Source organism: Halichoeres trimaculatus, unplaced genomic scaffold, assembly GCF_033239565.1.
Source record: "Halichoeres trimaculatus isolate MK-OKI-2021-1 unplaced genomic scaffold, fHalTri1.1 fHalTri1_scaffold_5, whole genome shotgun sequence".
Lineage (NCBI taxonomy): Eukaryota > Metazoa > Chordata > Actinopteri > Labriformes > Labridae > Halichoeres > Halichoeres trimaculatus.
Window position 1 is genome coordinate 4,559,433 of NW_027437183.1, and position 27,702 is coordinate 4,587,134.

Sequence of the window (27,702 nt, forward strand, 5' to 3'; positions counted from 1 at the left end):
GATAATATTCTTTTGAAACAAAGTTTTGTCCTTGTGTCTGATACCGGAGCAGGATTAGCATAAAGACAAACACTTGATTTTCTTTTTGTAGAATCTCTACATCAAGGGCTTCATGCTAAAAGAGCTTCATAGCTCTGAACAGGGTTTATTGTTTATGCTGGTGCGTTATCTGGACACTGCACTGCACAACAAATGCATGCCTTAGCAAGAGCCATATCTTTAGTGTTGATGGAGTCGTCAGGCTGGAGGAACACCCACATATCATAAGTTTAGCATCATCTAATGAGCAAACATAAACCTTTTGGAAGCAGTCTGGTAATTGATGATTTTAATCATCTTGTGAGTGGATCATTACTTTGATTGGCTCATTTTTTGGTCGTGGACACCAAACTGGTTTTGTCTTCAGTGATATGTTTGTTATTTTTGCTCCTGTGTTTGTCTGGAGGTCCTACGTGTAACCATGGCTGCATTGTTTACATGCGAAATCAGCTGTTAGCAGTCTGTAGCATGTCAATGCTAACTGGTGCAAGGCCGGATGTTCCCCCACAAGGTGAGGAGAAGGAGGTGAGGACGACGTTCTGGTTCTCAGGTGTGAGCTGGGAGGTGACGACGTGGACCAGTCCTTCCATCCATCGTTGTTGGGAATGTGGGATCTATCTCCGGTGGGATGGCAGGCTAGCTGTGCTAGCCCAGCGGTATCGTGCTGTTCACGGATGTGGCTGACAGAGCTGACATCGTACACCGGCGCCACATTGGAGGAGCTTCACCTGCTGTGGGCAGACAGGATCCAGGAGACAGAGACTGAACAGACTGCTGAAGAAGCTCAGTCCTGGACCCTGTGGAGGTGGAGACTGGCTGGGCTGGAGAGTGGTGGACAAGCTGTCGTCGTCTATTTTCTTGTGGATCTTTTTGCACTTTCTATACACTTTCTTACTTTTGTTTTCTTACATGCTGCTGTGACTCCTGAATTTCCCCTCGGGGATAAATGAAGTATTTTCTATTTCTATTTATTCTATATTTTTACTATTTTTGCTCCTGTGTTGGTCTGGCTATCCTACATGTAACCATGGCTGCATTGTTTACAAGTGAAATCAGCTGTTAGCAGCCTGTAGCAAGTCAATGCTAACTGGTGCAAGGCCGGATGTTTCCCCACAAGGTGAGGAGAAGGAGGTGAGCACTACGTGCTGGTTTTCAGGGGGGGGCTAAGAAGTGACGACATCGACCTGTCCTTTCATCCATTATTCGGAACATAAGATCTATCTCCAATAAGATTGACAAGCTAGCTGTGCTAACCCAGAAACCGAGGGAATACCAGAAGGCAGAGTAGCATCATGCTATTCACAGACATGGCTAACGGAGCTAACACCAGACACCAACGCCACATTGGAAGAGCTTCACCTGCTGTGAGCAGACAGGATCTAGGAGACAGAGACTGAACAGACTGCTGAAGAAGCTCAGTCCTGGACCCTGTGGAGGTGGAGGCTGACTGGGCTGGAGAGTGGTGGACAAGCTGTCGTCATCTATTTTCTTGTGGATCTTTTTGCACTTTCTATACACTTTCTTACTTTTGTTTTCTTGATTGCTGCTGTGACTCCTCCTGAGCTACATTCATGATTGATTTCATCCATTCTTTAAAACTGGTTGGGACTGCCTCAGAGCGCTACGATCATAAAACAAAATCCTTAACAATATAAAGCTCAGTATCAGGGGTTACATTACTGCAGCACTATAAAGCATCCGTATGTATGCGTTTCTCTACTGTGACCTCAATAGACAGTAAGGAGCAAGTTTGTTTCAAAGAGTTGACGAACATTAGCATAACAGAGAGGAAACAGCAGCAGGAGGTGGTTTTCTTCTCAATGCTCCAGTTTGTAATTTGGGGGAATCAGTGTCAGACCGAAGCTGTTTCATAACCAGTGAAAAAAATAACAGCCCTCCATGTTTACATTACACTGTGTGCATGTTACAATATTACTGCTATGACACACAATGTCACATGTAGGGGAAATGAGTGCTTGAGGGAATTACCTGTCACCATGGGAACTCGATGATCGGCGTGGAGGGCTCATGACTGACTCTTGAGGGAGATTCGAGAAGCAGAGAGGAAGAGGAAAAGAGATTAAAGACACTTATTAGACATTCACCTCTTAAGCAGGAGTGTGACATGATAACATTTCATTTCCTCGTGTCGCAGCTTAGCTCTGCTCGGAGTTCAGTGACGAGGCCTCTGAGATTACACCGGCGAATGTGGAGCTTAATACTTATGCCTACGCTGTCTCACACAACCCCAATTGTAGGTGTTGAATTATTAATGTGTGTTCTGAAAAAAAAGAAAGCGTGCCAGGTGGGTCAGACAGCTATTATCCACCTGTTTGTGTTTACTCAAGGTGCTCAAAGGTGCAGTTTTTAATGTATGCAGCCATGAGGAGGAAGAGGAGGAGGAGGGATCCCCTTATCAGACTATTTCTTCCTACAAAGCAACACATTGTGAATTAATTATCTCAGATATAGGACGTCGATGTACAATGTATGTACAGTGAGCTGATGTGTGTTTTCTGGCCTTTATGTTTGCGTAAATCAATGCTCTGCTTATTTTAGAGATGCCTTCACATGTCCTCTCCTCTCCTCTGATTTATCCTCGGCTTTGATTCTCCTTTGAAGCCTCTGCAGAGAGCAGAATAAGTGGGTAATACAGGGCTTTGCATTCGTACATACGGCCGTCAGCTTACAGTGTAGGCAGCCTTGAGTGGGCTAATAGCAGCCGCAGACACGCGCTCTCTGATTAACACTGAAAGCACAGACCCTCAGATGTGTCGACACAGGAAGGGACGAGAGGAGACGACATTCGAGGGAGCTTTCGACGAGGACGGGAGGAGAAAACAGGAAATAAAGGAGTGAAGGAACACTTTGTCCTCAATGTGTCCTTTGCTTTCCGGGGAAGAGGGAAGTGAGGATACAGGAGGACTATTACACACAGTCTGCAACCTTTGAGAGTTCACTTAATGGGTCAGCGACAACAACAGGGGACAGAGGCTTCACTTAATGGCGGGAAACAAGCAGATTTAGAGCAAAGAAAGCCCATAAAGGGAGGACATAAGAGATAAAACCAGTATCTAAAAAAGTAAAGAGGTACCCAGAGGGAGGATGAAGCAGAATCAGCTCTGACGTCGACGGTCAGAATGATGCATTATTCAAGGCTGGTGGAAGATGTGACACTCAAAGATGCAAGTTAGCATCTACACCGAATGAATCTTGTATGGTTAAAATTTTAATCCAGCCACTGGCTGTGTGTAAGTTAGACCAGGGTCAGTCGCTGAAAGAAAGAAGATTGATGACAAACAAAGCCTAATGTAGAAGGGAAAGAAGTGGTTCTATCCTTTTTTAATGAAAAACTTGTTTTACGTCTTTACTTTTCCAAATCATGCTTGCATATTCATAATGACTTCCTCCTTCTAAGTTCACTGAGAGGTTTCTGATGAATCAACTTCTACATAATGCTAGTGTTTAAGGACACCTTACTGCCATGTAATATCAAGATCTGTCTTACTCTACACACCTTAAATTATTAGTGGAAGCAGTATATATTTTTCATTAATTATTAAAACACCTGCAGTAGCTATTTAATTTAATATTTTTCTTGGAGAATGTCACCTTACAAGTTTTCAATGCAGTTTTTAGCAATCCTTTGATTTCCTAATAAATAAGAAAAAAAACATTTTAGTGTAACTTTACTTTTGGTGTTGAAAGAAAGTGGCTGCATTAAAAAAAAAGGATGAAATAAAAAAAAAATTATTCGCCTTACTTTCAATTTACAATGTGCCACCGTAATGCAGGACATTAAAACAAGACTAATAAACAGAACAAAAAGAAAACTAAATAAAAATAATCACATTAGCAGACAAATCAAACAACTTTAACCTCATTACAAAAAAAGTTAACATACATTATCTAAAAAAGTGATGTACACATAACGAGTTTAAGTTATATACTTCTGAATTTACTGAGTTTATTCTACAATAATTTAAATCTTCACTATTTAAAATTTTTTGAGTTCATACCATCTCTTTTTTTTTGCATTGCTGTTACTTTTTTGGGGCCGAAAAGTAGAAACACCCCTTATCCAATAAAATAAAATAGGATGTAAAAAAAAAAAAAAAAAAAAAAATCTAAACAACTTCAACCAACCAAAATTAGGCACTTTGTCCTCATTGTACACTCTTATTGTCCCATATTCAAATAACAGAACACATTCCTTGTCCAAATTCAAAATCTTTACCATCACCAAAATAATTAAGTCCAAACTATTTCAGATTTGCTTGGTTGCACTGTTGTTATTCTCTTTTGGGCCAAAAGAAAAGCTAATTAATGGGGGTAAAATTATTATTCAGGCTCTCAAAATAAGGTACATGTTCTCTCTGTTAGCTATTTTTTTCCATGTTAAAACAATTAATACAGTTTGCAATGTCTCCAAAATATTTCTAAGACGTCTTTCTACCATTTAATCATGAAACTATACAAATGGAATCATAGATATAATTAGCTCTCTCATGGCCAGCAGGCTTTAGCATCACATCATAACTTATTAAGCTACCATAAGACCAAATATTGACGGTTTTGTAGAACTTCCTCAAGCTAAGTTCATATAAGAGCCTCCAACACACCTTAAATTGCACTTTCATAGTTTCAGTAAAAGATAAATTGATGAAAAAGACGAAAAAGAAGGTCAGTGAACTTACACATGTGCACCAAAGTCCCATCATCGTAAACACAGGCTTGATTTATATAACCTCCACACTCTGCTAATACAGCACTGCCACTGTGACAGAGGAGGTCTCCCATCAACGTGCGCCTGAGGAAGCTTTGTCATCATGAGAAATGACCTTACAAAGGTCGAAGAGGCCGTTTCCAGCAGTCAGAGGGCAAAAAGAGGGTGTAATAAGTCAGATTCAGCCCGCAGATAAATCAAATCCATCCAGGTGCTCCAGTGTTTGTTGACAGCTCGCGTGCTGAAGTTTAAGAGAAGAAATAGTCCCGGTTGTGAACGCTGATTGGCTGATTCGCCTTCCAAAACCGCAGCCGTTAGGTCATTAAAATATCAATGCGCCAGCCTAAAACTGCTGTCGCTTAGCAACAACTTTGTTTGCTAGCACCAACGAACTACATTCCCCAGCGGAAGGAGGACGAAGTGTTATTTTTAGTCCATGTTGTCGAAAATTAGCTTCCTTCTCCTCTACCCTTCTCTTTTATAAATAACTCACCACTCCGTGCAAACGTCTCAAACCGCTCTAACGTCGCAAACTGTGGTCTAAAATCAACGTAAGTACCGCTTCTTCTTCTTCTCCTTCTTTCCAAAGACGTACTGTTAGCTTGCTCTACTCCCAGCATCAGCACCCTTCTCCTCCCCAGGATGGAGCTGGAGGAGGACGGTGCTCATGCTGCATCCACTGGTGCTTCGCCACCTGCCGGCCAACTTCGTAAGGAGTCGGCACGGAGTGTTAGGAAGCTGATGCGTTTGATACTGACAGGAAACTTCTAATAAAAAGGCTTTTAGTGGAATATAATCCTCAAATTAGATACTGTAGCTCAGACCTGCTTTGTCATAATGTTTAGGGTGCAAGAGTGTGGAGAAATAAGGCTGCTGCTTCTGTTACATGATCACTGAAACGGTGTGAAATGTCCTCATCTCATTCAGATAGTTGTTACAGACAAAAGATGTAATCTTACTGTATTCTTATGGCTGAAAACACAAGCAATCATAAATTTCATATCTTTAAAATTACTCTGTTAGAACACAATTTTTCACATTTTTTTCTATATTCACATTAATTTGTAAATACTACATTGAATTACACCACATCAAAGAGTTGTTTATTATTTTCATCATTATTTCTACCCATCCTCAGTGATACAGAAACACAGTGCATGCAAAGTCTTCCCAACTTCCAGGAATCCTCCATCTCTCAGCATCTCTTTCTGTTCAAACATACCTGGTACAGCTCTTTCCTCCATTTGCCTCACAACACTCCCCCTCAAGTTGAAAAAAATATTCATTCTGTGTGAACAGAAGGACGGCAGGGAGACACCGCTGGCTTGTGCGTGCGTGTGTGTGTGTCTCCGGGAAAAGACGTGTTGCTCTGTGTGCAATCCTCAGCGTTCAGCCTCTCCACATTTCAGCCCATTATTCTCCAGGGGAAAAAGAGCTCTGAGCGTCATCATTTTAAAGCCCACACAGCCACTTATGCTTTCCCATGCCAGCAGTCAGGACTCACTCACTCACTCACTCGCTTGCTTGCTTATCTCACTCTGGATCTTGATTCCCACAGATTTCTTTTCCACAACTTAATGGATATGACTGATGTGGGTATTTAGTGAAGATTCTGTGTTTGTCTTATCTATTGTTGGATGTTTTTACAGTTTGTGCTGATGGTTCATTCACAGTACACTTGTAACATTTTGAGAGTAATTCTATAATTATGGTGCCTTTTTTGTTTCATATTCTATTCGATTGCAAAAGATACACGTGGAACGACTTAATTCATTGGTTAGCAAGCTTAAGCTCTAATGAATTTTTAAATATTTAAGTATCAAAAAGAAATGTGTTGCATAAATTGTCAAACGTGTTTTGGACAAAAATTCTGACTATCATTTTCAACATAAATCCATATTATACTGTTTTTCTTTAGATATATATTATGATTTTTGTATACTATAGGTTTTTGTGTAATGTCACTGAGCTTAAACAGTTTGCCTCACAATGCATGTATTTTGTTCCACAAGTTAGAGCCACAAAACATACTTCATCTTCACAATAAAGACAAAAAAATGCATAAAATTAAAAAAAAAAAAAAAAAATCTAGTGCATTATTGTCTACACCAGATTTGAAAAAAATTCTTTAAAAATTAAATTAAAAAATGTGCAAAAAAACTTGCAAACATTTTTGAAATTTCAAAAAATTTACTGAACCTTAATTATGCAATTTCAAAATTTTGCTTAACTTTTAAAATAAATTGTAAAAAAAAAAAAATAAATAAAAATTGGAAAATAAGTTTAAAAAAGCGTCATTTGGGGGGCGCTGTTGAGCGAGCAATGGAGTAAGTCGCATTTTGCCGAGCAGAGCAGAACAGTTTTTAAAAATATATTATTTGGCACAATTTGACAAAAGAAACTCCAGCCTGGATTTAGTTTGAAGTTGTTAAGTTAATAGAATAACCGAAAATGGCTGGAAAATCAACCAGAGGAAAGCAAACAACCCTTCTACAAGTGAGGCCTATTTCCCCGGCTCAACCTGCGGCCTCCACTAACAAAGGCTCTCCAGGTGGGGCTAACTTGGACACGGCTAATTCCGCGGTTGACACGGAGGCTATCAGACGCGAACTTCTGTCCTCTCTGCGGAAGGACTTGATAGACACTCTAAAATCAGAGGTCCGGAACGTCTTGGAAAGCGAGATGGCAACCGTAAGGGCTGACATTAATGCAGCCCGGTCCGAACTGAGGGAGTACAGAGAGGCAATTACATCTGAGTTGTCATCGCTGAATGTCACGGTAAAAGGTATGGAGGAGAGCCTTTCTACATGCACGGATGACATTACACAGCTGCAGAGAGAAGTACGGCGCCTCACTGCAGTGACTGACACCTTGCAAAACAAATGTGATGATCTGGAGGCGAGATCGCGGAGAAACAACGTCAGGCTAGTTGGGGTACCCGAGGCTCAAGCCTGTTCTACATCCGCCGTTTCGGCACTGCTTCAGCAGGCGTTTGGTTTAAAAGACGCGCCGCTGCTGGACAGGGCGCACCGCTCACTTCTCCCGGTGCCTGAAAGCGGAAACCCTCCACGCGTCATTGTGGCCCGCTTCCATTACTATCAGGACTGTGCAAACATTCTTCGCCTTGCACGGGAAAAACAACGGATCAAGATAAACGGGATGTCTCTGTCAGTTTTCCCCGACTACACCGCCAAAACCTCCAAAGCCCGTGCAGCGTTCAATGACATCAGACGGCAGCTTCGCGGGATCGAAGGGGTGCGTTTTGGCATCCTCTACCCAGCCCGGCTCCGGATCACCTATAACAACGAAGAAAAAACTTTCTCCACCCCAGATGAGGCCCAGAAGTACATCACTCAGAACATTACAGGACGCTGATCAGGTGACAACTAACTTTGAAAGATGTTAAATGAGGAAAATAAGACTGTGGGTCCTCATAAACATATTACAGCTTTGAGCTTATTTTAAGTTTATTCAGCTCATTTAACCTCATTTTACAAGAGGGGGAAACCTTTTTTTTTTTCCTCTCTCTCTCTCGTCTCTAAGTTTCATTCAGCGGTACTCGAATATTTTTTATTCCGGATGGAGGAAGTTTTAAATTTTGCACATTTTGTCTTTCTAAATCACATAATATGTGCCTTTTTTTTCCTTAAAGATAATGTTCTGCTGTGTTAAGCAGGTAGTGTGTTAGTTAACCCTGTGCACTTTGGTGCTGTTTTTGCCTAAGATAGGAGTTTGGGTGCGATCTCCAGAGGTTTTTGGGAGATCAGCACATTTTTGGGGAATTTATGTCACTGTGTGTGTGCCTTATTCTAATTTTACGTCATTATTTTTTTTCCTTTTTTTTTTATTTTGTTTTTGTTTTATTGTATTACTATTGCTCCTTTTCCCATGTCAGAGACACTATTTATACTTAGTTTATCAGTAAATGAGTAGACCAAATCCATGCTCTTCAGGCCCAATTCGCTTTATTAGCTGGAATGTGAAAGGATTACAACACCCTATTAAACGTAGCAGAATATTTGCACACCTGAAAACTTTGGGGCCCGCAATAATGTTCCTGCAAGAGACCCATCTCCGTTCCAACGAACATCTAAAACTAAAACGAGGCTGGATAAGTCAGATTTACCACTCTAGTTATGGGGATAGATCTAGAGGTGCGGCCATATTAATCAGAAAAGGTGTTCCATTTATATCCACTAAAACAATATCTGATGCTAAGGGTAGGTATGTTATAGTCTTGGGGAAACTGTTTGGAAATGAAGTAGCCTTGGCCAATATCTATGGCCCAAATTGGGATGATCCACAGTTCTTTTCCAATTTTTTTGCAAATTTTCCTGACCCCACGACTTACAATTTAATCTTAGGAGGGGATTTTAACTTGGTTTTAGAGCCAAATTTGGACAGGTCCAATCCTAAGTCTCCAGTCAAGCTATCCAAATCTGCAAGTACAGTTATTTCGTTCATGGACTCTTACAAATTATTAGATCCATGGAGACATGTGAATAAAACCTCCAAGCAGTACTCTTTTTTTTCACCCGTCCACCAGTCATATTCAAGAATAGATTTTTTTCTAATTGACAAAAGAATTTTTTCCTCTGTATCTAAATGTCAATACCATAGTATAGTCATCTCCGATCATTGCCCCGTCCAATTAGACTTGATCTTCCCAGACAATAATGTAACACAACGTACTTGGCGCTTGGATCCACTGTTACTATCCCGTAAACCATTTCAGAAATTCATTTCAGATCAGATAGACTTTTTTATCGAAACTAATAGTACACCTGGCATGTCCTATAGTATTATCTGGGAGGCACTTAAAGCTTACCTCAGAGGACAAATAATTTCCTATGCTGCACATGAGAAAAGAGAACGTGGTCGTCGCCTTGCAGATCTGTCTCAACAAATTAAATTGGTAGATATCAAATATGCTACTTCTCCAAGCCCAAACTTGTATAAAGACCGATTATTACTCCAATCTGAATTCAATAGCCTTTCCATCAAACAAACAGAAAGGTTATTACTTAAAACAAAACAAACCTACTATGAACATAGTGATAAGGGTGGCCGCTTATTATCCCACCAACTCAGACAATCCTCTGCTGACAGGACTATAACTGAGATCCGCACTGAACAGGGAACAATTTCTAGCCACCCCACAACTATAAATGACCAGTTTAAAGAATTCTACTTAAATCTTTACGCATCACAGGTTTCTGTTGACCCATCTGAGATCCAGAGGTTTTTTGAGCCTCTTGTAATCCCCAAGATAAGCCCAGAAGATAAATCTAGAATGGATTCAAAAATTTCAAGTGAAGAGATCACATTAGCAATCAATTCAATGCAAAATGGTAAAATGCCTGGTCCAGATGGGCTACCTGTTGAATTTTATAAAACATTTTCAACTAAATTGGCCCCTTTTCTATGTAAGCTCTTTGAGGAGATCCTTATTATGGGAAAATTACCTTACACCATGACCCAAGCAATTATTACTGTCCTGCCAAAAAAAGGAAAAGACCCGTGTGAGTGTGGCTCTTACCGGCCAATAAGTCTACTCTGTTGTGACTATAAAATTCTGACCAAAACACTAGCACGGCGTTTTGAACCAGTGATCCCTAAAATAATAAACCCAGACCAATCAGGTTTTATTCCAGGGAGGCAATCATTCTTTAATATGCGCCGTTTGTTTAATGTACTTTACTCCTCCCACTCCACCCAACAGCCAGAGGTTGTAATCTCCTTAGATGCTGAAAAAGCATTTGACCGGGTGGAGTGGGAATATTTATTTTTTACTCTCTACAAGTTTGGATTTGGCCCTAATGTAATTAATTGGATAAAAACAATTTATTCCTCACCATTGGCCTCAGTACGCACTAACTCTGACACATCAGGTTATTTTCAGCTGCACCGGGGAACAAGACAGGGTTGTTGTCTGTCACCATTCCTTTTTGACTTGGCCATAGAACCTTTGGCTATTGCCTTAAGAATGAATGATGGGGTCAGTGGAGTGTCAAGACATAGTGAAATTCACAAGGTGTCTCTTTATGCAGATGACCTCTTAATATACTTATCAAACCCTATACAATCTCTTTCAGTTCTCACTAACATACTAGAATCGTATGGCAAAATATCAGGATACAAACTGAACTTTTCTAAGAGCATCCTCTTTCCTATTAACCATTTGGCAGCGGTGACGGACTTTAGCTCTTTTCCTTTTAAACGAGCTGAAGAATTTACATACTTGGGAGTTAAAGTTACACATTCATTTAAGGATCTCTTTCAACGTAACTTCAAGACCTTATTAGAACAAACAAAACAGGATCTGGAACGATGGTCTATACTGCCCATTTCCTTAGCTGGAAGAGTGAATACTGTTAAGATGACAATCCTTCCTCGTTTTTTGTACCTTTTTCAAATGATTCCCTTCTTCCTACCTAAATATGTGTTTAGAGAGATTGACAACTTGATTTCCTCATTTGTATGGTGTAAAACGGTTCCAAGAATGAGAAGAGTGTTTCTTGAGGTACCAAAATCAGCTGGGGGTCTAGGCTTGCCTAATTTCATGTCTTACTATTGGGCTGCAAACATAAGTAAGTTACCATATTGGATTTCCACATGGCGTAACAACCAGGGACCTGTCTGGGCCAAGATGGAACTGTATAGCGACCCAGCCATTAATCCTATTTCATTATTGAGCTCTTCAATTCCTATAAGTTCACATCCTCAGGTCCTTAACCCAGTCCTAAAGCATTCTCTGAAAATCTGGTTTCAGTTTAGAAAACAGTTTCATCTTACTCATCCTTCCTTATTTTCTCCTTTGCTAAATAATCACCTTTTCTTACCATCCCGAACGGATTCTGCATTTAAAACTTGGCATAAATGTGACTTGGTCTTTATTAAAGACCTTTTTTTTAAAGGAACGTTAATGTCATTTGAAACACTACAAAGAAAATACAATATCCCTAAATCCCACTTTTTCCGATATCTTCAAATTAGAAGCTTCATTGGCAAACACTTTAATCCTCCACAACCTTGCAATAGAAATATATTGGATGACATACTAGCCTTACATCCGTATACAAAAGGCAACATTTCCAAAAATTATATCAAAATTCAGGGTGCTAATCCACCATCATGGACCAAAACAAAACTATCCTGGGAAAGGGACCTAGACATCAAACTTTCTGAGAGGTCTTGGCAACTTTGCTTAGAACGGATTCACACTTCCTCTATTTGTATTAGACACAGCTTAATTCAATTTAAAGTGTTGCATCGCCTGCATTATTCAAATGACAAGCTTTCCAAGTTATATTCCAATGTTAGCTCTGCATGCTTCAGATGCCACCAAAGTCCAGCGACTCTGGGACATATGTTTTGGAATTGTATATCACTGAAAAGTTTCTGGACAAATTTTTCTGAGGCTATCTCTCATATTTGCAAGAAAAAAATCCCACCGTCACCACTTATGTCCATCTTTGGGATTCTTCCTCCAGAAATCACTGTTTCTAAACTACAAGGGAAAGCAGTTGCTTTTGCATCTTTAATAGCCCGTAGAACTATTCTTCTCCAGTGGAAATCTGACAAACCTCCATCTTTCGATAGTTGGATTAAGGAAATGCTCTCTGTGCTGCAGCTGGAAAAGCTAAGATACAGCAGAGAAAACCGGCCGGAAAAATTTTGGATGATCTGGTCTTCTTTTATTGTCTATGTTAAAAATCTGAGTCTTTTATGAAGCTATTGTTATTGATACATATGTATAGACTGAGAATGTCAAGTAAGTAAGACATAAACTTGCCTCACAGATATTTGTACTTGTAAAGGAGTGATACATTTATTTATTTCATCTTCACATGTATGAATGTAAGTATGTTTTGTTTTGTCTTGTTTTGTTTTGTTTTGTTTTGTTTTGTTATGTTTCCTTGTTTTGTTTTTACTTTCTTCCTTGTCTTTGTTAGTGTATTTGTATGGGATGGGGGGGTAACCGGGTGGTTGGGGAGTATTAAGGGTGTGTTTATGTTCAATCTGTAAAATGAAAAATCCATAAATAAAGTCGAGAAAAAAAAAAAAAAAAAAAAAAAAAGCGTCATTTAAATAAAAACTTCAAAAATTTGCGACCCCCCCCCTTTTTCTAAATTTGAAAAAAAATGTAAAAAATTTAAATTATTTTTTTTTCCCAAAATTTCAAAAAAGAAAAAATCACAAAACAGGTAAAAGCTATTTTGCAAGAGGTTACATTTAGCACAACAAAATGTTAAACTGTGATTATGTTTAGTGTATGTGTTGTTCATTCATACTCTATTTACAAAATATTACATAAAATCTCTATTAATAATATTTTTTAAAGCTACAAGAAGCCACTGCAAAGGAGTCAAAGAGCCGCTTGAGGCTCCAGAGCCACAGGTTGAAGACCCCTGAGTTAGAGTGTAGATGTTTCTACTGCACAGAGGCAAGGTCATTCTACTGATTAGAGACAATAGCCTGGTTCATCCTGGTCACCCCTTTCCCCCCTCCTTCTCCCTCCTCCTTTACTATTTTTTCTAGATACATGTCTGAGAAAATCACACACATACGCACATAATATAACACATTTTCCTAAAGGACATGTGTGTCTGACATTTTTGGCACATAGCAGACTGTTACGTAAAAAACCAACACTGTGTGTGTGAGCGTCGTTTTTCAGTCTAGAAGATAAGTGTGAAAATATACTCTACGTGTGCTCTTTCTGTCGGAGGTCGAGGAAGGTGAGCTTCTATCAGAGAAAGACCAGCTCTGATTTTTACATGTGACAAATAAATGGTTGAAATGAGACCAAGAGATTCTCCAGACTACATTCAGGGGTTACCAATTTAAAGAACTTAGGGTCAACAATTTGCTACCATGACCAGGGTATTCAACATTTCTATGTCAGACTACACTGCCTAGAAATATCCCTCATCATTTATATCACAATTAAGACAAAATTAAAAGAATGATGGCACAAAAATCACAGTAACACAGTCGACATTTTCTCCATTTTATGTCTCTTGAGCTAACTGCAGACCTTGAACATGACACCACCTGACCTCCATCCGCTCATATTTCTGCTCATTTTCCTCACAGTTTGTTTTTTCGAACATCTATAGTAAGAACACCAGAAGATGTTGGTAACACAGTTGACGAACAATTAATTTACCCCATGTACAGACAATCATTCTGATGAAACATTGATTAGGAGGAGTTAAAATATGCAACACTGTCTTTATGGTTCCAACTGTAAAGATTGTGACCTCAATTGATTTAAATCATGTGACTTTGGAGCAAACATGGCTGATTTATAGGGGTTTTTTCAATGGGTAACACAGTTGACGCTGATTTCTCGAACACACAAAATGAATTATTTTATCCATATAAATTATTAAAATAGATTTTAAAACAGCCTTTTCATGTATAAATGATTATTTTGAACAAATAATGCTGAAAATAATAAACACAAACAAGTTTTCTAGTGTTAATTTTGAAGCGTAAACTTGACATTTGAGTAATCAGACAGCACAAAAACTGTAAATTCCAACACATGATTTGCATTTTTTGCTAAACAAATCACCTCACAACCCGCTGTTAAATTGTTCATTGCTTGAAATGTACCCCTAATTATAGAATCACTCTTATGTTCACAAACTGTATACAAAAAAAAGGATTGTTAACAAATCAAAGCAAGAAAACACATTAATTAAAGATGATATGACACACCCTTTCTTTTAACAGTCTTTATACTTACTCTACCACCAGTTTCTCACCTTTTAAACAGCCTGTTATACAATATCACCTTTTTTCAATCCAGTAAGTGATAAATCTCTTACTATCACTACACATTCTGCAACAAAACACCTGCATTATTTCCATATTCCCTCTATCTTTTTGCTCACACCTGTAACTCTGCATCAATAATCAATCAGGACTCAAATCACAATATTCACAACATCCTCTTTTGCACATTTCCACAGTTATCACTGTCATGCTGTTATCTCTCATTGTGGTTAGAAATAGGAATAAGAAATTGGGAGGGTTATCTGTGTAAAAATATCCGTCTGCAAATTAAAATGTGATTTAAATCAGTCAATTTTTGATCTGTATTTTTTATTTTTAAATGTGAGAATTGGACTGTATAATCCATGATTGGCAGAAAAACCTGAAATCAATTATCCACTGACTCATCTCTATAAAAAAGAGGTCTGTTTTATAAGTGGGAGACAGAAAAAGACCCCTAACTTCAGCATTCACCTGCTACCCTATAATGTGCTTTAATTTAATGCTCCTGGTTATTTTGCAACAGCAGCTGCCAGCTTTGACTAATGCAGCGCTGTCTCGTTTTGGAGTGAACTCTTCAATTATTCAGTCATTACCCTGCCTCGATTGAACCGTATTACAATGCGTCCCAGAGCCCGGCGAGCATCCATTAGGCTCTTTTTTCTCTCCTACACCTCTGTCCTGTTCATGTAACGCCTGCTTTGTGGAGTCTCAGCAGAGCACAGCCACTCTCCCGCCCGGATGCTTGCTCTTCATGCTTCCAAAGTGTCTAAAAACAGATGGAGAGAGGAGAACAGTCCGACTCAGACAGTGAAGCACTCAGATTCAGTTCGCAGCCCCGAAGGCGTATATAATATATAGGAGCTGTACATGCTGCATGAATCACAAAGTGACTGTGTGTGTTTGTCTGGATGTGAGCTGCAGACTTAAGATGCAAAGTATTTTTGTCCTTAGCTTGAAATGTATTTTATAACAGCATCATCATGGGCCGGGCATCACAGACAGGCTGTAATTATTAAAAACTCCCATGTGCACATAAACTACCAACATTTTCCACATCCCTGCTGCTCAGGGTATTAGCAGCAATCTTGTCCCTCCCAATGATTCAATTCTATTCCACATTAAAGCCTAAAGATGTTACAGCTCTATGGTTCCTGTAAAACACATTAAGAGGGAGTGGAAACAAATTTGTGTGAGAGCTTTGGGCAGTAATAAAAAGAGACAATAATAAACGCTGAGCAGCATCGAGGATGTCACAGCAGCTTTACCTCCAAGTGTTGGTTTCATGAGAGTAAACTTCGATTGTTTTCAGGTTGGTCACGTCGTCAGAGCCTCCCACTGCCAGCAGGGCGCCGTTGAAAACGATGAGGGACATCTAGAGACACAAAAGAGGAACGTAAGTCATTTCAAGTGACTTGAAATAAATGACATGTAGCATGATCTTGCAGAGTAGTATTTCAGTCTTGCAAAGAAAAAGCATTTTGTTTGATTAAAGATCACCAGTCTTTGTCAGTTTGAGCTACACTTTATGACAACATATCTTGTCCTAAGATTCCCCGCCCTTCCCATCCCAATGATGTTCCCCTCCACATTCACATCTGGCTGTAAAACCTCCAACCTGTTGACCCCTGGCCTGGCTCCACTCATAATGTCTGTTGTTGTTGTAGTCAAGTTAAAGATGCCATGAAGAGGATCTGTATTAATTGGGCTTCCTCGCCACCTTCTGGCCTGGAGTCTCACACACACACCAGCGCAAATTACTTCTAGTGAGGCATGTGTTTGTTTTGGAACTAAAAGGAGATTGGATGGACACAAATTTTCTTTGTCCAAGACAAGTTTGTCAGTACAGTTACATGGTAAAACGGTATGAGATGTGACATCACGCAAAGTAGTAGCCAGCTAAATGTAGTGCTATCGGCAGCCCGATGCTCAAATGTATCTGTAGGCTAACCTGACAACAAGTAAACAGTCAGTTTGTAAGTAGTTTAGTAGCTGTACTTTGACAGACTCTCAAGTTTAAACAGACTACTGCAGAATAACTGCTGTTTAGCCCTTTTAGTCTTTAGCTTGTGCTCTATCTCTCTCCTGTTTAGCTTTCTTCTGCTCTTCTGTCCTTTTTCTGTCTGACAGTTAGGCTACAGTTTCCACCATCACTACAAAATTAGTCACAGAAATCGTTTTCAGCAGAGATCTTTCTTCTCTCTACAGAACTTCGTAAGCCAATGTGCCGTAAATCAATCCGGTCCTGCTCTACCCGTCCGGGAAGCTAAGAAGTAGCAATTTTAAATAAGCTTGGTGCTGATAATCTCATTTTAAAGTGTGGATTACAATCAGGCATATATCTAGAAGAGAGACTTTTTCAAGATCGTTTAAAAACTCCTCACAGCCCCTTTAAACATGGTCTTGTTTTGATTCAGTTCTCTTCATTTTGAAAATCACTCTGCACTTTTCGGTGGTTTTCATGCACAACTTCCCATCCTGTTCAATCTGCTTTTTGTAAATTGTCATGGCTCTGGTATCCTGCAATAAGACCGTTGCAAATTTAGTGCAGAGTTTGCCGATGCATCTAGATCGAGTTGACACATTGACTTGAACAGAAATTAGGGATGCATGATATTGGATTTTTGCCGATATCTGATACGCCGCTTTATCAAAACCCCTTTTGGCCGATACCGATAATCACAAGTTTGTTTGTTTTTTTTCACTGTAAAGAAAGCTAAGTCTATCCTGTACTGGCATTTATATGTTACTCTTATTGTGACGGTCTTATTTGTTTAAGAAACACACATAAAACAAGACAAAAAACATTTGATTTTACCACAAATAAGAAATGTATTATTTTTTTCAAACTCAAGACATTCAGTATTGAAATACAGAAAAATAATTTCTTTAGATCACATGAACTTTAAATGCACAATGCATTTTTAAACATAACCAAGTTGCATTTGATTATTTTAGAGCTACTGTAAAAGTAGCTCTAAAAAGTAAGAGTTATTTTCAGTTTTTTGTGCCTTTAAATAATGACAGCAGGACAGTGGATAAAGAAGGAAACGGGGTGAGAGTAGGAGGTGACATGCAGGGAAGGAGCTGCATAATGAATCTGAACCTAGTCTTCCCACTCCAAGGCCAACCTCATGAAGTGAGGGAAGGACATTAACCAGAAAACCTCCCCATGGGAGCTTCAATGTTAGGGCTTATTTACAAAAAGCATGTAGTCCCATTATTTTCTTTGTGGAGAAATCCTCTTTAAACAGAAATGCGTGTGATCCAAACAGCTACTAAAAAATGTAAATAATCTAAACCACTACTGGTGCACTGACCCCTTCTTTTTCCAAAGCATGTGTTCGAAGTTGACATTTGTGGTTTCAAGTGACATATGCCAACAGCCACCTAATGGATTGCCTTTTAATTAGCTAAGGACAGCATGTTTCCCCCAGGGGTGGCTTTTTGGAAGCCCCTGATGATGAATCTACTGACAACATCAGGTCAACAAGTGTGATAGATAATTAAATACCAATCTGCCTCCCTGTAGTTACAGCTGTAAGGAACATGTGCTTTGATTTTAGTGCCTCCTGTGGACAGAATGTGACCATGTTCTGTTTTGGAATAACTGCAGTAAATGCAACTTAACTGCTTTTCGTTGATTTATTGACCAACTGGCACACATAACTTTCAACAAACTATAACAGTATAAAAATACACATGCCAGTGACGTAGTTTTGATAAACAAAGATGAGATTCATGATCTGGAGCCAGAACATGGAGCTTTATTTTGAAATGACCGGATACTCTGATCGTTTTCGTGTCTAATTTCCCGTTTGGTATGATCTGATCTGTAGAGATTGACTCCAACAAAAATAGACTTACAGCGCAACAGCTGTGCAAAGCCACTGGTGATCATGGCGCCGGGGGACCGCAGCATGTGCTGTGTGAATCCAACGATTGACTAGAGTGGTTTCGAAGTGCAGCGTAGCAGAAACATGATCAACTTTGACGTTACTTCGTCTACAGCTGTGTAAGCCGCTTCTTCATTTGAATCATCAGCTATTTCCCTATGGTCTGTTTCCAGGTGGAGTCACATGACACACTGTACCTCATCTTAAAGGGGAATGAACTTACTAGCCTACCAGCACCACACAGTCATAACAGACCAAAAAGACCTTTTTTGTTTGTAAACACCACACCTCACAGGCAGATCCTTCAGAGTGTCATGGTGAGGAGAAGTGTCTAACTCACATGGCTTATCAACAGGGGTACCCCAGGGTTCAGTGCTTGGTCCCCTACTCTTTTACTTATACACTACCTTGCTTGGCGTAGTGATCTGCTCTCATGGCTTCTCCTACCACTGCTCTGCTGATGACACAACTGTCTCGGTTCGGATATCAGCGTGTCTAGCTGATATATCTCCACATGGATGAAGAAACTAACCTGACATGCCAGACGGACAGTTTCATATATTCGCCATGGAAATATTTCACTAGTCCATCTGGGTAGCAGCTCTTCAGATTTGTTTTCAGAGGCGGGACCTTCAAAAAAAATCAGCAGCTGGTGATTGAACGACCGTTCTGATTGACACACTCACCACGGACCAATCGGCATCAAGCAACGGTATGACGTAGCTTATGTGAGCCGCTGCTGAGAAACAATAGACGAACAACTACAGGAACACGAGAAACAGCTGTGATAATGGCGTTAGACGACTGCTGCTGTTTTTGTAAAGTTAACTTAAGAATCAAAGGAACACTGACAAGTACGAAAGTCTGCTGACGTCACGTCTTCTCGTCACTTACTGCATCAGCATGTCTGGTCTTTAACCAGCTCAATCAGCCCAACGTTAATCTCTCTTCACTGGCTTCCAGTGGCAGCTCCAATCAAATTCAAAGCTCTCTTTCTGACTTACAAAACATTGACAAGAACAACTCCTGCCTACCTGGGGTCCCTCTTCCAGTCCAGTGTGGCTCCAAATCTCTAGCCAGACTCTTCTCCTCTGTTGTTCCCAAATGGTGGAATGAATTACCTAACTCTATACGAACCACAGAGTCCCTTTCTACTTTCAGAGATGTCTGAAGACTCATCTGTTCAGGGAACACTTAGGTTCTTAGTGAATTTTCAGCTTTATTACTGAATGTTCTTGAAGGTTGAAGTATATTGTTGCAGCAATCAATTGTGGTTTGTAAATTTATCGTCATAGGCAAAATGATGTCGGTTATTTCTTTAAGTTTCTCATCTGACTCCCACTGGAGGCAGTGATTATAAAGAATCTTTTGGATGATGGTTGGCTTTTATAGCTTATAAAGAGGACATGGTTTTGTTTCAGTTTGATTCAATTTTCAAGAAGCATTTCATCCCAGTTGTGTTTATTTGCAGAGAAATTCTCTTAAAAAAAGTAGAAATGTGTTGGATCCAAATAAAGTAATGAGACCTCTAGCTCCTGAGTGGTGTGAGTAATCTCTAAAGGTGATTTATGTCCTCCCCCTCTGATGCATTACTCACGTCGTCCCTCTTACTCCTCATGCGTCTGACCGGCGTCCACCTCATGGCGTCCGGGTCAAACCTCTCCACAGCGCAGAGCGGCAGGTTAAGCTCGTCTCTGCCCCCGGCCACGTAGATGTGTCCGAGGTACACGGCGCAGCCCGCGTTCTCTCTGGGACTCAGCATGTGGGCGCTTATCGACCAGGTGCCGTCTACAGGGTCGTAGCGCTCCACTGGGGAACATTTAGAGGAAGCAGGAGTCAGAAGTGATAAACACAATGAATGAGTAAGACTAGATTTATTTTTATGACTCTCACATTGATTTATTAGATACCAGGAAAGCAAGATTCCAATCTAAAGAAGCTAATTTTGATCTTTTTCTATATCAGTCTTAAATAATCAAAAACAACTTTGCCCCATTTTCGTACGAAGTGACTGTAAACTTGATGGGAACATAAAAAGCTTGTGGGAATTTTTCTGACGTGCACTTCTCACAGACAGAAATAGTGACAAGTGGCAGCACAACATAACCCCTGTTTATCTTTGGCAAGGTCAGGGGCTCAGGAATCTGTGTGTACATGTGTGTGTCTGTGCATTCATGTGTGTTAGTGTGCGTCTTCTCACAGGGAGGATAAGGTCACGCTAGTCTTCATGTGTGTGTGTGTGTGTGTGTGTGTGACTGAAGTCCTGCCACACGTCAAATGCTGTCAAAGAAAGCTGAGGTTTTTTTTTGCCTTCATGTGGTGGGAACATGTTAGCTCACCAAATGGGTCAGAGTACAAACTAACAGTTAGCTCTCAGCGTGTACAGTAGCATCCTTTCATAAATAAATCATCTGCGTCATTTGAAAGCGTCTTTTATTCAGTATTCTCTTTTAAGTTCTTTATAGAAATTGTGGAAAAGAAAACAACCATGTGCAGCTTTTTGTAAAAATAAAAGTACTGATTAAATTTTAATAAGTTTGAGATGAAAATAAAAAATTAAAAAAAGAAACTTTCAAGTTTTTTGCCAAAGTGACAAATGTGAAAATGACTCTGTTACAGTGTTTTTTGTGCATTTATCTCTTTGTGAGCTACACAGTTTTTTCTGGTATTTTCATCCTCCAAACTGAAATAAAAGTGTTGATCCCTCTCCTCTATAAATATTTCTGCTGTGGTACCTTCTATAAATTCTCTCTGCTCCCTCCTCCTCTTTCCCCTTTTGTATAATTCCCCAGTGAAAGAGGTGGGTGTCATTTCTTTTAGCACATTTATCTTCCTGGGCATCCCTGTACTTCAAACACTCTGTTGTTTTTATTTTCTCCCCGGAAAATGTTCGAATTTGGGCCCTGACTCGTAGGAATATCAAAACTAAGGCGGATCACTTTTTAAATCAGAGTTTTAATAGTGAATCCAAGTAAATGTCATTTTAAGTCGCATACTTGAGTTTCGATTTCAAAATAAAGTAATGAGACCTAAATATGAAAAACAGTCCTGATAAAATCCAGATCCTGATCCTGACATAAAAACATCCTGTCATATTTTCCCCATATCGCCCCCTAAAGGAGAACACTGTCCTTGAGAAATGCGGGTGCTGGCTTCACTCCACTGCCTGCCCCTCAATCAATCAATCAATCTTTATTTGTAAAGCTCCAAATCATAACAAATGTGATCTCAAGACACTTTACAAGAACATTAACACGTCTAGACCTGTTAATGTTAATAAAATTTTGTTAACAGAAATCCAACATCAAGACAAGATAAGGAGTCTGATCTCATCTCAACCCACAATGAGTACAGAACTTTGCAGCATTTACCAAGTTACAATGGAGAGGAAAAACTTTCCTATCACAGGCAGAAACCTCAGACAGAACCAGACTCATGTTAGACAGACATCTGCCTCAATGCAATGCATTTTAAAGTTGATTTTGAAATTCCCTATGTTTGTTTTTAGATAGAAATGGACCAGTACTGGTACAAGTGTAGGGTATTGAGCCAATGACAGCCTTTTTTTTAAGGTATCTCTACTAGTGGAGGCTGTGTATACTCGAGGCTTACTTTGAGTAAGTCCTCCTTGCCAGTAGTTGCGTCCTGTTCAGACGACATGAATGAACCAGGGAGATTTAACAGTTTGAATGTTTGAATGTTCTGGCCCTGCCTTCCCTCTCTAATCTTCTTCACCCCTGCTCTATTGACCCTCTGGGTCCCTCAGGTCAGCAGACCAGCTGCTCCTGCAGGTAACCGGGTCCAGGAGAAAGCTCAAAAAGCACTCCAAAAAAAACTGAAATCTTATCAAGTGTTTTTGTCTTATTTTCAGTATAAAATGTCTTTTTTGACTGAATATGAGCCACATTCACCTGAACAGTCCAGAAAAATGACTCATTTTAAGTTTTTTAAAGACAAAAATAAGGTCTGAATTGCTTGTAACAAGTATAAAAATCTGCCAATGGAACAAGAGAAAAGTTACTTGTACAGAGACATTATCTTAGTTTCAAGCACATTTTTCTTGTTCCATTGGCAGATTTTTTTTTCACTCGTTTCAAGCACTTCAGACCTAATTTTGTCTTTAAATAACTTGAAACAAGACATTTTTCTGGGCAAATAAGTTTAATGTGGCTCAATCAAGTGTAATAGGGCAACACTTAATAAGATTTCAGGAAAGGGCCTTCTCCAGTGCTGCTCCCTAACTCTGGAGTTATCTGCCCTTGCACCTTAGAGCGTCCCCTTCACTGTTCACTTTTAAAACATGTCTGAAAACCCATTTTTATTCCTTGGCTTGTCTGATCTTATTTGCTCTTATCTGCTTAAAATTGGTTCTGTTGTTAAAATCAGTTTTTATCTTTTTTTTAACAGTAGCTATCTGTGCAGCTGCTTTGGTTGTTTTTAAAGTGTGTTATAGAAGCAGAGTTTGCTGAGGTTTACGCAGCAGAAAACTGACCACTGATCATCAGGTATCAGAGACACCTGAGAGACAGGTGAGCTTTGATTTCATCAGTCTGTGATGATGGAACAAGGAGGTTTGACGAGAAATTGCTAATAGATTGGGTTAGTAAATATCATTAAATGTGTCCCCGTCACCTGAGCTAAGAGCGGTTTCTCCATCGTTCCCTCCGATCACGTACAGCAGACCCTCCAGCACCGCAGCCACAGCTCTGCTGCGTCTGGTCACCATCGGCGCCTGCTTGCTCCATGTGTTCATTCTTGGATCGTACCTGGAACAAAGGCACAAAGGTGAGCCGGAGTGATTCAACAAACGCTCTGTCGATCATCCCTGTTTTTCACAGCTCAAATCATCATTTCTGTTTTTTTTTTTTCTGCTCCCTCTGAGTCAGCCACTTCAGATGTGTCAAAGTAAAGTCAAGGTGTCAGGTAGTTCGGATCATTATTGCTTCGACTCCGGATGTTAGACACGGCCCACTCCTTTAATTTCCACTTTTTAAACGCTCCATTTAAGAAGAGGTGTGTTTTTGTTCCTGCAGAGTGAGACTTAACGAAACCTTTTCCTCCTAAGTGGATGAAGACAAATTTAAAGTGCTGTTTTCTTTTTTAAAAAACACTAAATGAAGCTTTTAAGCAGCAGGATGTGTTGGAGGAATAAACAGCACCTCCAGATTGTCTTAATGAGATGTTTTGAGCTCCTGTTTGTTTATTGTTTCCATCAAAATGATTTAAAGCCTTTTTCACACGTATTGATGTTTTTACCTCTCTACAGTATTCATGGCGGTGATCCCGTCATGTCCTCCGATGGCGTAAAGGCAGCCGTCCATCTCCAGCAGACACACGCCGCTGCGGGGGCTGCTCAAAGGTGCTACATCTGTGCTCCAGCTGTCTGCGTCTGGATCGTACCTGCCAGGATGGAGGAAGAGGAGTCTGATTTTAACAGCTTTCAGTAAGAAGAAGCAAAACAGGTGCAAGCTTTCATAAAAACTTTGATTTGATTTGAGTGTGTTGTTGGCTTGTAGCGATGTGCTATTGAGGAAAAACAGATTCACACAGAGAGGAAGTGTCTGAGAAGTGTGGGCATCTGTGTAAACATCTGCCTGTGTTTCCCCTCCACTGGAAGGCTATTAAAAACTGTTTTCTCTCCTTTCAAAGCCATTAGATGCCATCCCACATCCCCCCAAAACAATACTTTCATCTAATTGGCAATTTCCCTGCTCGAGTGGGACGTCAGAAATGTCACTAACAGCTCTGCAAGCACTCCTCAGGGACAATGAAGCAAACCAAAAAATGAGAGCTAGCTGGTGCAGGCCATTAACAGGCGCATCAGACCCCCGAGCAGGTCTTTTCCTATTGGTCGGTTGCCAGCCTGGGGATTGTCATTACGGGGTCAGCTGGCTGGAGATCAGTTAAGGGATGTTTGTCTGTGGGAATTGGGAGCAGAGCCAGCTCCTTGGAGACGTCTGATAGAGTAGGAGGAGAGGACGAGGGAGAAATGTGCCAGCAGAGTGTGTGTGTGTGAAACTTGGTTTATTTATAACTTTCTCTGCCTGTACGTCCTGTATGTCCTGGAAACACGAGGCATAAATTAAAGATTTCTCGTGGTCTGCTCATTATAAAAATATGGTTCATGGATACTGTATGGATCTGACTGAGGAAGACCCTCTGATCTAAGTTTGTGTGCAGAGTTCCACTTTTAATTTCTGCCTGACTGCTGCCCTCTGCTGTTCAACTACCTGAACAACAACAATGAATACTGCTCTACATGTGGCTCCTTATAGCTTTAAAAAAATACTATTTAAATAAAGATTTTTTTTATTTTTCTTACAGAGGGTATTGATGATTAAAGACATTGACACTAAATAAAATCATGCGTTAACATTTAGTCGAACTAAATCTTCATCACATCTGTCAATAAAGCCTGCCACCACTCTACCTCACCCCCTACAACATCAACAGCCCACCAACTTTCCATGCACCTGTGGCTAACCTCAAGTTTTACAGCCCTGGGAAGATAACTACATCCACAAAAAGACTAATCTGGAAGAAAATACAGATTATATTTCTGTGTAAATGGATTCATTTAACTGCCAATTGCATATACATGCTTGATATGTGGCAAGACATTAAAAAAAGAACAAAAAATTATAAGTTGAATGGAATAATCAAAATATGCTATCGAATTTAAGTATTCTTAATTTTTTTTTAATTTGCCACAGTTATTAAACTTTATATTATTTTAGAAAATGTTAAAATTTCAAAATTGTTTGAGATTTTTGCATATTTTTAATTTCCCCCCAAAAATTTTAAGTCTTGCAAATTTTTAAAATTTGAATTTTTTGAATTTGACATTTTGTTTTATTTTTTGCAATTTTTTAAAATCTTTTTTTTTTTTTGCAAATTTACTGTTTATTTCTTTTTAATTTTGCATTTTAAAAAAAGTTAAATGTTTTGTGATTTTTGTATAGTTTTGCAACTTTTAAAAATATTTTTGCAATTTCTGAATTTCCAATTTTTTTTTTTATTTTTTTACCCACAAATTTATTGAAAATAAAAACTAAGACATCACATGTACAATTTTAAAAATCAAAGCAACTTCTATTTTAAATAATTTATTACTAGATTTAACTTTTTATAGAATTTTAAACACTTTATAGTCCCTTATTGCGAAGATAATATACATTTTGTGGCTCCTTAATGATTTTTTTTCATGATTTTTTTTTGCTAATTTTTGAAATGTTATTTTTTTTTGCAAATATTCTTAATTTCATTATTTTAATTTTGTATTTTTAAAATTTTCAATGATTTTGTGATTTTTGTAAAGTTTGCAACTCTAATTATGTGTGCAATTGTTTTCCTTTTTATTTTCTTGAAGCGAGTATTTCAGCATTTTAAACAGTAGACTTTGAGTATGATGTGCAATATGGTCTGTCTGTTGTGCTGTCTGCTCTTGTTGTTGACGGTTCTATTGCCCCTTAGGGATAAATAAAGTTTTGTTTTTGTTTTTTTTTTCAATTCAATTTAACTCAAATTCTCAAAATGACTGTATTTTTATGTGAAATTTGGATGAAACGTGTATGGCAATCTGTGGAATAAAAGACAAATGTTCATTTTACTCAGACACAAGCGTATAAAAAGTAAAATCAGAGAAACTGACATTATTCAAGAGCTGTGTAAAACTCTTCATATAACATTCATTAAGAAAACATGATAGTCGTTGATATGCTGTATGTTAAACTGTGTGAGCCTGTCACATACATCTTCCACTCTTTGTGTCATTTACTCTCCTGCTGAACACAGTTATATAAACACTTGCATGACTTCATCTTTTCATCCTACAGCTCGTTGGGATCCTCTTAAAGACCGTGACTGTCAGCGCCAGGCTGCTCTGACGGTTTGAGGGATGACTGGCATGTCAAACTGTCATCCTACTCCAACATGTTAGCTTTCAGTGTGTCACGCTGTGATCTCCAGTGTGAGCGTAATCAAGTGTCAGTTTGACTCATCCTACACTGAGGGGGAACTGACAGAGACCACGAGAATAATTCAATTACAGCTTTATACAGAGTGAGACGTTTGATTTCAGGGCTTCAAAGTGAGGATTCATTCATCTTTAGGAGCTTTAAAAGGAAACACCATGTGAGAGTGTTCCTGTTTGTACAGAGTGTGACATGTCAGCCTCTCACCTCTCCACACTGCTGTAACATCTGACTTTGTCTTCCCCTCCCACTGTGTAGATCCTACCGCCGAGCGTGCCGACAGCAACGCCACCACGACTGTTGACCATGCGTGCTGCTGACTTCCACTCGTTGTACTCGGGACAGAAGTGTTCTACCGGACAGGACGGGTCCTCCTGGGTCCATCCCCCAACTAGAAAAACACATCAAAGTTCTGATTAGGGAAATCCCGATCCGATACACTGATAGGTATCGGCGCCTGATACGGCTAATTTTGGAAGATCGGATAGCATCGAATCTTGTTCTGTGATCGGGACTGATCCAGTGTATTCTTCTTCTTCTTTCATTTAATGATGGATTGCAAGCAACATTCAGGGGTATACCGCCATCTACTGTACAAGACTGTGTGTCATTTCCTATCTCTATTCAACCTATCAGCTGTTTCTCCTTCAGAAAGCTGAATAACACTTCCTTACATCTTGAATCTTTTCTCTCTCCCTTTCTGATTCTAATATTCCAGCCATACTTTACAGCACTGAAATCAAACCACGTAGCAAACCTGTCCGCTGTGTGAGACTACTTTTCTTTGGAAAGCAATGATAGTAAAACAGCGTCTAGCAACATTTGAAAAGTGAGGGTTCCCTGTGAATTATTTTTAAGGGTCTGAAAATGTAGATATCGGTATTTGGTCTCGGTATCAGCAAACTATATCACGAAAAATTGGATCCTAAGTCAAAAAATCTGTATCAGGACATGATTATGTTATATGAAAGATATACTACAAATCTCAACGTCTATGCAGACGATACCGTAGGAGAAATCAAGGACAGTAGTAAGATTTTTTGACATTTTCATCTCTTAGCTCTGAGCTTTTCAAACCCAATGTCTTCAAACTGCTGTACCAACTAGCTTCAAGTGTTTGCTAACAAATAGCCTCGAAAATGCCTGTGAGACTCAAAGCAAGAATAACATCTGAACTAAGTGTTATTCATTTTTTTAAAAAATACTGTTTTGGCATTATATTTGATCAGTCCATGTCCTTTGATCATCACATAAAAATGTTGTCCCGATCAAGTTTCTTTCA

General features: G+C 39.4%; 2 protein-coding genes and 1 long non-coding RNA gene across 22 annotated transcripts in view; 1 reads left to right on the forward strand and 2 right to left on the reverse strand.

The window, feature by feature from the left end:
- Positions 1-6,204, reverse strand: part of kcnt1b (potassium sodium-activated channel subfamily T member 1b) — a 146,391-nt gene extending 140,187 nt beyond the window's left edge. For 8 of the 18 annotated variants that reach the window (XM_074670421.1, XM_074670431.1, XM_074670420.1 and 5 more), the window contains exons 1-2: positions 5,988-6,202; positions 2,029-2,077 (exon numbers count right to left, since the gene is read on the reverse strand). In XM_074670421.1, the coding sequence (XP_074526522.1) occupies positions 2,029-2,077; positions 5,988-6,051 (113 nt within the window). In that variant the 5' untranslated portion in view covers positions 6,052-6,202. Of the gene's footprint in view, positions 1-2,028; positions 2,078-4,736; positions 5,412-5,987 lie in introns of those variants that run through there. The other 10 variants (XM_074670438.1, XM_074670437.1, XM_074670432.1 and 7 more) reach the window with 4 other exon arrangements.
- On the forward strand, positions 5,121-26,810 carry LOC141790521 (uncharacterized). The gene is made up of 5 exons (XR_012598273.1): positions 5,121-5,316; positions 15,864-15,947; positions 23,126-23,232; positions 23,714-23,909; positions 26,679-26,810. It is a non-coding gene; the product is annotated as an uncharacterized LOC141790521 (long non-coding RNA).
- Positions 13,779-27,702, reverse strand: part of LOC141790520 (uncharacterized) — a 48,790-nt gene continuing 34,866 nt past the window's right edge. For all 3 annotated transcript variants that reach the window (XM_074670442.1, XM_074670440.1, XM_074670441.1), the window contains exons 3-8: positions 26,628-26,811; positions 23,704-23,847; positions 23,080-23,213; positions 20,045-20,256; positions 15,820-15,926; positions 13,779-15,320 (exon numbers count right to left, since the gene is read on the reverse strand). In XM_074670442.1, the coding sequence (XP_074526543.1) occupies positions 15,263-15,320; positions 15,820-15,926; positions 20,045-20,256; positions 23,080-23,213; positions 23,704-23,847; positions 26,628-26,811 (839 nt within the window). In that variant the 3' untranslated portion in view covers positions 13,779-15,262. The remainder of the gene's footprint in view (positions 15,321-15,819; positions 15,927-20,044; positions 20,257-23,079; positions 23,214-23,703; positions 23,848-26,627; positions 26,812-27,702) is intronic.